Source organism: Poecilia mexicana, unplaced genomic scaffold (genome assembly GCF_051168715.1).
Source record: "Poecilia mexicana isolate PSO_F unplaced genomic scaffold, ASM5116871v1 scaffold_3, whole genome shotgun sequence".
Taxonomy (NCBI): Eukaryota; Metazoa; Chordata; class Actinopteri; order Cyprinodontiformes; family Poeciliidae; genus Poecilia; species Poecilia mexicana.
Window position 1 is genome coordinate 23,245,254 of NW_028263372.1, and position 12,612 is coordinate 23,257,865.

Here is a 12,612-nt window from a genome sequence, read left to right on the forward strand (position 1 = left end):
AGATTCTATGAAATACAACATCATTTAACCTTTTTCTGTTCTTTGCAAACCTTGAAATTGTGTTTCATAGACACATAGATTGCCCTTTTTCATACAAGTGACCAAAATTCTTCACAAATACATGAAGTGACATCACAAAAATATTAGTCATTCTTGCATTTCGGTCAATCCCTTTCTAAAGAACTTTCCAATATGTAGATAGAATGAAACTCAAACCGATGACCTCATACACCAAGTCCCACCCCTGCATATAATTAAAATTTTTTGTGAAATTTTGTTTACTCACAAAAGCCTAATTTGTGCTCCCATATTTAGCAATTAAAGAATAATAATACAATGAATTTATAACGTTACTAAAAAAGTATGCATAACAGTGAGAATGACTTGAAAAGAAGAAACAATCTTGCAGAATGTAATTTTTAAATTCCTGTTGAAAGAGGAAAAATTACATTCATTTTTGAAGTTTGAATTCTGAAAACAAATGGCACAAAGGTAAGAGAAAAACAATCATGTCGAAGTTATGAGTAAATTATTATTACTGATTAGAAAAGTGTTATTTTAACTCCAAATCAAACCATTTGTGGGGGAGATTGTAGTGACCAATAATCAGCAGAAAGGGAAGTAGAAAGGCTAAAGAAAATGCTCAAAATGGAGTGTACAATAATCTCTCATGTCTGTCTATTAGCTACGCTCCATCAGTCTCGATTTTTATTTCTGTTCATGCACTAAAGGCTTCGAGGTGATGTGCCAGTTTAAGCTTTTAGCTCCGAGATCAGCTGGTGGACCAAGTCCAAAGCGCAATACAAAAATAGTTGCAGCAACTCTAAAGCATCGTCTCAGCTAGAACTCCTCTTGTGTCAACACAGATTCTAACTTTCCCTCAACAGTGGGGGGGGGAAAAAAAATCTTATACCCAATGGCCTTTATTTCAGGTAACAATGAGAAGAAAAGCAAGCGCTGTCAAAAGCTTTAGTATGGAGTTCTGTTCCCTCTGGCCTGTTCACCGCTTTTCTTAGCTGTACTCCACCTAAATTACGTTAAGAATTTATATTCAATCAGCCTGAACACAGATGCAATTTATTGTTCTGTTTTCTTTATAAATATCAGTTAGCATCAGTCTTTATAGCTATCAGTGAGTGTGTAAAACGGGCTGTGATATGTTTGTGGATGATCACTTCATGCTTTTAGTCTCTGAAGAAATTAGTACAAACACAAAAAATGCTTGTACTGCCGTTTGATTTGAAACAAAGTATAACATCAATGAAGACACTATTCATTCATGTTGAAAGTTGCCGTGAAATCAAGTGTTACACTTGATATGGTCAAGATTCAAACAAGAAAGGTGAGATTTCTGAACTGGAAGATGGCAGACACGTTTATAAATGGATGTGATAGCTTCAGAGATTAAATTAGTCACACACATAATGCTGTTTAACCACCTACTCTGTTGATGTGTTCCCACATTGTGCAAAAAAAAAAAAAAAAAAATATGATAAATGATTAATTACTGACTTGCATCGCTAATTATAGCAAATCAAGTCATTGAGTACCACTCTTCCTACTCGTTTTCTCACTGGTAACTCAAACAAAATTATATCTTAATTTCCACTTAAATGCAATGCATCAAGGTCTTTTTTTTTTCTTTGTTTAAATGTTAATATTTATTTATAATTGACATAACTGAAGTAATAAATTATGACATTCATAATTCATCAACAATCTAAATGTAGCTGTATAAATTTTGATATGTCTGAAATAAGACCTGGTGGAAAGCGTGGAAGGAATGATAGTTGATTACAAAGTTATTCAAAACAGACCAGAACCAACACACAAACTGTGTTCTTCACTAAACTGTAGCTCGCAAACTGAGAACAGACACAAACCTTGAATTCAGAAGATCACTGCACTTTCAGTGAAAAGTCATGCCTACGCTAACATCCTGTCATGCTTGTGTCTCATGGCTAAGTGAAATCATTAGAGGAACAATCGGGTTAGCTACACACAGTCTCTTTCTCACAGCATTGATTTCAGCCCCAGCAGCCCATTCTTCACTCTTCCCCTCTCTTGTTGTCCGAGACAAAAGAGGAAAAATCTTAATATTTAATTTACATTTGAATAGTGGCTATAATCTGCTGGCTACACTCTTCATCAAGCATGGCGGAAATTTTACAACTGTGTTGTCTGTGAATGCGTTGGACTTTGTTTTTTATGTGAACTCAAAAGGAGGACTGGATACATGTTGGTACAGTTTTATTTTCTGAACCGTGAAGCACGTCTGAGAAGGATTTTGCCAAAATCCAAAAGGTTTTCCATCTAGGATTTACTTTAGAGCACCGTTACACTTTAAAAGAGATTTGCTCGTTTTATTGAGTGAAATAAAAAAAGCATAGACAATTTACCTGTAAAGTAATACATGAAAAATATCTAAATGTTTTAAAAGTAGTTTTTAGATTTATGACATTTCTTAAAGTGTTTTTAAACATTTTGCGCTAAAATGGGATTAAAAAGGAAAATAAAAGAATGTACAGGAGGGCGATTTACCTCAAAGAACCCAGGGCAAAGAAGAAGGGGCGTGAAATCACAGATGGAGGAATTTTCTTGACGACCTAAAGAAGCAGACAAGATTGAACACAACATATCAGCATGGACACATTAATTTAAATACAAGCACACATTGTGTCACCTTCAGTGCCGACTTCAGTCTCTTCCCTCTACCATCCTGCTCAGCGAGCGCACATGCCGACCCACACAAACAATCACACAGGAACAAGTCGAGCCATTATGACTGAGATTCACTCTCTCCGTGTCTGTCTGCTGGAAAACAGTGCATGTATCATAGATGGCGTGGGGAAATGTAAAAATTTGCATGCAAATAGATTCTACAGGCATAGCTCATGCATCAAAAGACTAAGAGCAAAAAAAAAAAGAAGGCAAAAATACACAAGCAGTACTTCATCAGAGAAAAGGTAAAAAAAAAGGTTTTTAATTCTGATTATTTTGAGAAATTACATGTCATTGTTCTAAACATCTATGCAGGGGATTTGATTCAATTTTTCTAATAACTTGTGACTGAAAGTTACATTCAAGCTCACCAGTAAATTACACAGACGCAAGCAGGTTGTGTAAAGTGGGATTAAAGACAGTTATTTATAACCTCTATAAATGTTGCTACAGATGTGAGAGCATGAGTGTAACTTTCTGGTTGTGTGCATTTATGCCAACCAGGGTCCCTTTTAAAATGCCCTGAAAAAGTGACAGCTGTGGAAATACTTTGCCAATACACTGCAGAGAAGGACGTTTTTAGTCGTTAGACTTTCAAATAAATGGGACATAATTCATTTCTACAAAAGTAAATAGAAGCTGCAGAAAAGCAACAGGAACGCTCCACTGTGACAGTGAAATATGAGAATGTGATGTGAAATTCACAAAAGATAAGTTAAAGAATTAAAAAGTACATTTAAAAAGGGTTTACTCACTTTGCTTCCCATTGCTTAGATGCAACTTCTAAATTAATTTGTGTAACTGTAGGGATATTTAAATATGTCTCATTTGGAATGCTGTGTATTTTTTTATTTTTTAGCAAAATCTGATGTAGGTATATGTATTCTTATACATATACCTACATCAGGTACATGTACGTAGGTATATGTACCTACATACATGTACCTATGTATATAGGTACATGTATTCATATACCTACATCAGAAATTAGAATATGAACTGTGATGAGGTTCATTTGTAAGATTAAAAGTAGGTAATAAACAGACTTTTAATCAATTATTGGTCTTCTGAATGCTAATGTAAAATGCCATGTTTGTCTTAACTAAGTTTTCAAAGTTATCAAAATTGAAAACATCAGTGTGTGTGTGTGTGTGTGTGTGTGTGTGTGTGTGTGTGTGTGTAATTATTCAATATAAAGTATTTATCTTAGCAGATTGAGTTGCTAAAATGTTCAAATCTGTCAACAATATTGTAATAAATATGGTTATCTATCTATCTATCTATCTATCTATCTATCATCTATCTATCTATCTATCTATCTATCTATCTATCTATCTATCTATCTATCTATCTATCTATCTATCTATCTATCTATCTATCTATCTATCTATCTATCTATCTATCTATCTATCTATCTATCTATCTATCAAGTGAGTATATGAATGTTATTCTAAAATCACTTTTTCTCTTTGCCTTATTTTGTCACCTACGGTATCGTTACGGTTGAAAGATAATCTCGCATTTGTTTAAGTCACAGGCTCCTAGTTTGGGTCTATTTACAGACATATGAAATTATCCCTTCGAGTGGCTATACCACCTCATTACCAACATAACCGGCAGCAAGTCTTTCAAGGACAATTCTCTAATGACACCACGCATTTCCTCCTAATATCTATTTGAGGCGTGCTTTCTGCCACAAAGGAAGAAGGTGCACAAAGGGCAAAGTCAACTCTGATGATCGGTCACAGATGTTAACTGATGCCTGAAATTCATTGAATGACTGAAGGTCTTTAAATTAATTTCGTCTCTATGGCTGCTCAAACACAGAGTAGGCCAGTGATCGGTGTGACTACTGTCTTGTTGGATTGTCTGGTGTTACTGGTAACCATGCGAACATGTAGTGGAATCTTTTTTGTGGTAAGCTGTTTCCCATGAACAAGACGCAAGCAAAAAAAAACAAACAAAAAAAAACATTTCTTTATTGTTATTACTGAAAACATTACTAGAAATTGCACAACTGCAAATGTTCCGATGTTTTTTTTTTTTGGTAGCTTTATTACAGCATTTCGTGGTTGTTTTGATGAAGTCCTAATAAAGTGTGAAACAAGACACACAAAAGTTCAAGTCACTAAGTGTTGGTTACTGCCAATTTGAAAGGAGGGGAAAATGAGTTTGCTTTCTTCTGTTTTACTCTGAAAAGACGTAGCGGGAGTCTCATTTACAGAGAGTTGTGTAGAATCCATAGTAAAAGTCTATATACACCTAAAAGGTGGAAATGGAATACATTATGATTAGAATAAGGTTACCCTCAATGTTCTTCCTGTACTTGACAGTGACGCCGTTTCTGTTGAGAAAAGGCATAGAAGCGAGGATAGAACCACCCATCAAGACCCTTCTGCCTTTACCACGCTGAATAAAAGTTGGACAGAATACTGCATTTGAACACCCTTTATCTGTCTTAATGCCACCATCCTCGTGGAGGAGATTATCCACGTAATACTAGTTTTACTCTCACAAATAAGCTATTTAATATGCAGTTTATACTTAGAAAATGCTTAAAAAGATTGATTTTTTTTTTTTTTTACTCTCAGGGAAATGTAGCAATTTGATGGGAATGTTTGAATTTTCTGTCTTCCATGTTAGATGTGCATGCATATTTCACTCAGTGGGGTCTGTGCAGAGGAAATGAGAATGAGGTCCCCAGGGTTAGGATTACTCTAATGACTTTGAGAGCAGCCTTGTGCGCTGTAACTTCTGACCTCTGTTCATCCTTTTGTCCAAAAGAGAGACAGCTACACGCATGCAGAGACAACTGCACACACGTCCACGTTGTGCTTGTCCGCACGAGCACCAATCAGCATCTCACACAGCCCAGACTTACTTACAAAAGACGAGCAGCAATGCAAAGATTTGTTCCATTCCTTTCAGCGCAGTCTAAACCCTGCGATATTTCACATCTAGAACTAGCTTTGAAGTTTCATTCTGTCAACTGACCTATGGTTACGTCAGTGAACGTTGCGCTGCATCTTGCAGAGTCAGCCCTCAAAAGGCACCGAAGTTTCACATGGGCACAACTCTGGAGTATCGATCAGTTTATTACTCATGTAACCACAGTGCACGGGCACCAGAGGTAAAAAGGCAACTTGTTTTTGATGAGTAGTTTTGTCTTGACTCAGATACTGGGTGGCTTTCACATTGTGCCCTTTTAGCTTGACTGCATGTGAATCTATTTCAATCAGGAAAGGGTTAAAAATAGATTTTAAAAAAATCTACAAGGAAGAATTAACTTTAAAGCATTTTCTTTTATTTTTTTTTACGTACCACTCAAGGGACTTAAAAAGCCCTACCACAAAAATGCATGGCATTCAGAGGAGTGAAGCCAAATATCTGGCCAATAAGGATTTTGTCTCTGAAATGTCAAACGGAGATGTAAAATAGAAAAGGGTAAAAAAAAAAAAATACAATACAAAACAAAAAACAAAGAGTTAATATCCCCAAAGTGATTTAGTTCAGTGTTGTGGTTAATATGAAACATCAAAACATAGCAGCACTACTGCTTAGATCAAATAGATGTAATTAGATAAATTGAGGAAGAAGGAGAGCAGCTTGGTTGTAAATTGCATGGTGTGTGCATGCTAAGACCCAAAACGAGTACAGCTGCACGGAGCTGCACTCACGATTTATCATCTCTACATCGCAGGAGCCAGTGGCCCACACCACTATTAATCATCAGCAAAATCATTTAATTCAGCCCAAGACCGACTATTGTCTCAGCTTCTCCGCTCACTCGGGGCAAATCAGCCACCAGCAGCAGCAGCAGCACACACGTCTCAAATGGGATACAAGTGGTGGGTTAAAAATGCCTTTTTCCTCCCCTCTCTGTTGTTTTGGGGAGGTGTGTAAGTGCATCATCATCTGCAGGGGGTGTAGTTTGGCTTTTATCTCTTTGTCTCTGTGCAATTTCAGTAATAAATGTGTACCTGCAAAATCTACAGTCTGAAAAAAATTAGATAATTAAGAGCTTTATTAACACTGAGAGTGTGGTTCACTTTTTTATGAGAGGTGTGCTTTGTGATTGTCCTTTACTCAGAGTCATGCAGAGCGGTTTCCAAAAAGTGTGTAAAGCTGACGAGCCCAGACTGAGTCTGTACTCTGAAGCCCTGAGTGTTTCTTCAAAATGTGTTTTGGCGCATCGGTTTTCCTGTTTCAAAAAACAGATTGTTCTGGAACGGTGAAACGAGATGCCCACGAGGTCTATACTCCTCGTACCAGAACTTGCAAAAGCACTTTTCCTCTTGTGTTTCAGAAGACAAGCATTTTCAGTTAACACTACGGTGCAGTAAAACAGCTATGTTGAAAGAGGTCAACCAAAGATGTGTAAACAGCGGCAAAAAGAAAAGGCAAAAGATTTGGTTGAGAAGCACAGAAGTTTTTCCTGCTCACCACAGCGGTTGACTTATACTGATACCTTCTCGTGCGCCCCCTCACATGCCTGTCACAACTGTGCCCTCATTGCAACCCGTCGACCTGAGCACATCCGCATGAGGCCAACAATCAGACCCACTGACTAACAAAGCAAGGCTGAGTGAAACTGGGTAGGCCGAACGATGACACGCCGATGACAAATGCTCTGAAGCGAGGATACCACACAGAGGCAAACAGGACAATGAGAAAGAACAAAAGCGAGGTGCAAATCTGAAACATGCAAAACCACTAGAAACCTGCATGTAGAGATGCAATTAAGACTCTCATTCAGGGAAATACGCCCACGTTTGAATCCATGCCTGTATAAACACATGCTGGCAAAAGCTTTACACACAGGGACACTCTCAAGACAGGCGTGCACAAGAACAATTAGAAAAACCTGAGCACACACACACTCGCACACACTCATCACAGTTTTCAATAAAATTAATAGAAACCATCGGCTACATAAACCTTCTAATCACTTTTAGATAGAGATGGTGGGAAATAGTTTCATATAGAACATGTATAAAATCAGAATATGAAACTCAAATGGGAACAAAGCTGTGTTATACACTGGGAAGATTTTTTTTTTTTTGTTTAAATTTGAAGGTAGACTTGTTGGAAATATGATCTATGTAAGCTAAAAAAAATACATTAAACGTGTTTTGGGGGGGGGGTAACTATAATGAACTGTGATAATCCAGATTACAGTGTCTCACATGCATTAGAATGTATGGCCTCTATCAATCTAAGATGCTGTCCAAAATCTCATTTTATAAGTTTGAGCTCATAACTGCTAAATGTTTTGGGAATTTTTCCCCCCCACTGTTTTGGCATGACCTGTCATGCAATCATTAGTGGGATAAAATATATATTAAATAGTTTAAAAAATAAATAAATAAATAAATAAATAAATAAAAGTTGAAAGTAAATAGTCAATGTGGCACATCAGCTTGTTTGTAATCTCCCTAATGAATGATTCAGTCACAAAGACAAAACGTCTCTAGACAAGTCAAAAGAGAAGAAGATGAGAAACTTAATGAAGACAGTTACATACATTTATTGCATATCTTTTAATTGTATGAAATGGAAAAAAAACGAGCACATATGAACATCACATAAGGTTAGTGAGTGGTATAATTTTGCACAGCAAAATATATATATATATATATTTATATATATACTATGTATAAGAAACAAAGAATAATTAACATATTTCTAAGATTCATTAGCGAATGGTGCTTTCGTTTTTGTACATGCAGGGTAACAATCCCTGAAAATCCAACAATGTCCAGACATCATCGATTAGAATAATAGTAATAATTATTATAATAATTAGTTATTGCTTTGCAAATATTGACTTTGTTTAACGACAAACAACATTCTCTTCCGACCTGATCATTACACATTAAAGCGTTACGATTAAGTAGTAACAGGGTGTCAATCTTATCTTTATGAGAGTTGTCCAGATGAACTTTTTATTTCCCTGACTCCCACATAGCGATAGGCGAAATCTTTTTTTTTGTTTGTTTGTTTGTTTTTAGTGCAGTTCAGTGCGTCAGTTTGAAAGAGACACATTTCTCGAAAGTATATTGCAGGTCACTTCGCCTTCAACAATGACAAACATTTTATTTTTTTTATTGTATTTTTATGCACTTTTATTAATTTAAATATTACTTTAACATAAAATAATAACAATAATAATAATTAAATGTGTGGGTGAAATCAGAGCGCACACCTCAGATTATTAATGCATGCTGCAAAAGCACTGTTTCTGAACTGGACAATGCTGCTCACTTTATTAATTGGAGCTTAGCCAATTTTTTCTTAACGATTTTTTTTGTCCTTCTTTTCCTTTTCTTCAAAACAAACTCTCCTTGCTTTGGCAATCTGTGTTTCAACCTGTTGTTGTTGTTTGCAACTTACATCACAAAACTTTAGAATTAAATTATGTATTGAAAATGATTCAAATGTTGACATATGCACAATGGTATATATTTAAATAACAAAATCTTATAGCAACAGACTAGACTTCCAGAGACTGGACTGGTGATTTTCATATAATTGTAAAGTCTTTTTTTTTTTTTTTTTTGCGTCCTCTCGCTGCAGGCTCTCCGCCGACAAAAGTTCCATCAGGTAATGCTCTGCGCACTTTCTGCAGCCTACAATGACAGTCGATGGTGGAGCACTTCAACACAGCTGAAATGCACTTGTATACGTTTAAAGGGGAGGATGGGGGAGTCCTGTCACTTTTTTGTGTTCGTCCCAAAAAAGTGAGGAGGCCAAGATGGAGTTATGAATGACATGCTGGAGTCATCCGACCAAATATAAAGGAAGGGGTAGGGGGAGGGGAGAAGGAACATTTTCAAGCACAAAAATAAAGAAAAGAAAACCATACATGTCCAGCATGCAGGGCAGTTCGATAGCAAATTTCTTTAAAACAATGAATAGTTTGTGATGAAAGTACAGTCATTTTTCGTTGCTCAACACAATGAGAAACAAACGCATGATATGAGGTGGCGTCAAATGGCAGGCTTGCGATCCTCCAAGTTTGGTAAATAAAAAAAATAAAAAAAGCCCGTTTGCAGCTTTGACAGGGACCTGTACATTGAATTCAAGCAAAAATGTTGTAAAAGGGAACACTGACAAACTTTATAGGAGTATGCTTAATGCATGCATGCACACTTTATGAACAGCGGGACGTTGACTCAACTTTCAAAAAAAAAAAAAAAGAGCACTGCAAACCTTATGAACAGCGGTGGAAAAGGAGCCTGACAGAGACCGTATGCGCTATATACAGCTAATAATAATAATAAAAAAAATAAAAATAAAAACAATTGAAAGTTTCCTCAAAATGCCTGTCCAAAATAATAATAATAAAAAAAACTCCACATCTAAACAGTCACAGACTTGAGGGAATTCCTTCTTTAAAAACAAAACAAAACAAAACAAAACAAAACAAACAACAACAACAAAAATAAGAACAAAAAAGTATAAAATCATAAAAAAAAAAAAAAAAACTTGACAAATTAGTTCTTTGTCAATTTGGCTTTGCGCAAAAAAGGAGATAAAAAAAAGCTTCATAATGAAAACTTTTCGGAGGGGTGACTTTTTTTTTCTTTTTCTTTTTTCGCGATAAGTTCGAGACTCACATGAAAAACTCTGGGGATGAAGGGTTGTTGTCACTGCTGGATCCATTTTCTCTGAAGCCGTTGCTGATGAGCTTCTCATACTTTTCCTTGTACGCGTCCCTCTCCCGGACCAGCCTGGAGATTTCTTGCTTTAGGTGCTCGACCTGCTGCATGAGTTGCGTTTTCTCCCCCTCCAGGACGTGCCGCTGCTGAACCCGCTTGAACCGGCATGACTGAGCGTAGCCTCTGTTCTTTAGGGTCCTCCTCTTCTGCTTCAGTCGGATCACCTCTTCTTTGCTGACCCCCCGCAGCTGCCGGTTGAGCTCCCGCACCGACATGGTCACCAGCTGCTCGTCTGAGAACCGATCCTCCAGGCGCATGTGAGGGTGATTCGTCCCAGAAGTGCCGTTGGACTGAACGCCGGGTGCCTGGTGGTGACTGCCGTTGTGGTGGTGATGATGGTGGTGGTGGTGTTGCGCCCCGTTCTGGGCAGCTGCCGCAGCGATCACAGCTGACACTACGGCTGCGGCGGAGCCCATCTCTTCCCCGGCCATGGAACCTCCTGTCCCGGCCGCGCCAGTAAACTGCTGGCCCCTGGCGTAGCCATCGAAGGACTGGAGCTGGTGACTGCTGTTGATGAGCGCCTCGACTGCGTCTTCGGGGCTGAAGCCCAGCGCCTCTGGATTCAACTGCTGTTGATAACCAGACATCCAGTAGAAATCCTCTATGTGTGTCTTCTGCTCGCTCCCCGAGCCCGGACTGGGCGCCGAGAAGCTTGGGGAAGGGGGCACCGAGCTGCAAGGCGTGCTCATCGGGGTGGAAGACAAGGATCCCCCGGCGATAAGGCGACTGCACTGGCTGATGTTGCGATCGGGCTCCACCGGCTCCTTTTTCACTTCAAACTTCATCAGATCGAAGTCATTAACATATTCCATGGCCAAGGGACTGGTGGGCAGGTCGGAGTTGCTCATTGCCAGCTCTGATGCCATCCTCTTGCTGCTGCTGACAGTCCTCCAAGCGGGGTGAAGAGCAGCTGTCAAACTGGGCTGGTTGGGAAAGACGTGAGCCAGTTTGATTTTTTAAGCGTTTGTCTTGAAACTAGAAAAAAACGAGGTTTTGCAGAGTCCTTTCTGCGCAGCCACGGAGTTGCAGGCGTGCGAGAGGAGTTTTTCTTTGCAGAGTCTATTGCACAGACGCAGCAGTGCCGCGCGCACGAGTAGCGGAGTCCTCTTTCAGCATGTGAAACACGGTGGTTTTGTGTTTCAAACATTTAACACTTTACGTCTTCTTCAGGAACACATTACGCGAGCGGAGAAGCGGTGTAAGAGGGGGAACAAGCCGAGAGTCGGTCTCGCACGTTTGATGCCGCTGAGTACCTAGTGGGACGATTTTTTACTGGGATCACACAGCAGATGAGTTTAAGAGCATTGTAGCCGCCCTGACGTAAGGCTGGAAACGGGAAATTGACTCGGACGAAGAGCCAATAGGGTCGCACACTCGCAGAGCTAATTAACATATCAGAAGCGCTCAGAAACAAACTTTTCTCAACTGACAAGAGGCCACCAGCTGTCTGTCAGCCGCGGCTGACTCTCTTTGGCTTCAGCGATTGAACTTTGTTTAATAACTAAGTGTTTTAGTTATTAAATAAAGTGCTCTCCATGCATCATAACGACATGTGACATACGGACCAGATAGATAGATAGATAGATAGATAGATAGATAGATAGATAGATAGATAGATAGATAGATAGATAGATAGATAGATAGATAGATAGATAGATAGATAGATAGATAGATAGATAGATAGATAGATAGATAGATAGATAGATAGATAGATAGATAGATAGATAGATAGATAGATAGATAGATAGATAGATAGATAGATAGATATTTTTCCTGCTTTCCTGCTTCGGATCTTTTCACTAAAGTAAAAAATGCACTTTTCTATTTCAGTGTATCTTTTCCGCATATATAGTGCGTCCTTTTTAAGAATTGTTTAATATCTGGTTTGTTTCTTTTTAATATATATATATTTTTTTCTCAATTACATCTATATGTTGTACCAGACATTAACCGTCAACGGACCTCATATACAAGTTTTTGTCTGAGCGCTAATTCTGAATTTGTCATGTAAATAATATGAAGAATGAAGTCGGAGGTTTGTCCCGTCTCCGCTATGAACAAAATTGCAAAACTCAACACTGCCACCTTTTGGTCATGTAATCATTCCTCTCATGCAGTTCTATGCACAAGTTGCAAGGAGGAAAGAAAGTGATTAGAAAGAACATGATAC

At 38.2% G+C, this 12,612-nt stretch overlaps 1 protein-coding gene across 1 annotated transcript; it reads right to left on the minus strand.

Moving 5' to 3' along the window:
• Nucleotides 1–8,242: 8,242 nt before the first annotated feature.
• Nucleotides 8,243–11,691, minus strand: mafa (MAF bZIP transcription factor a). The gene has a single exon (XM_088004344.1). The coding sequence runs from the start codon at nucleotides 11,306–11,308 to the stop codon at nucleotides 10,337–10,339; it is 972 nt and encodes a 323-aa protein (XP_087860470.1). The 5' UTR covers nucleotides 11,309–11,691; the 3' UTR covers nucleotides 8,243–10,336.
• Between the last annotated feature and the right edge of the window lie 921 nt (nucleotides 11,692–12,612).

Bases quoted from the DNA above. Each gene is read 5' to 3' on its own strand.
- mafa (XM_088004344.1), bottom strand. From the start codon at position 11,308: ATGGCATCAGAGCTGGCAATGAGCAACTCCGACCTGCCCACCAGTCCC.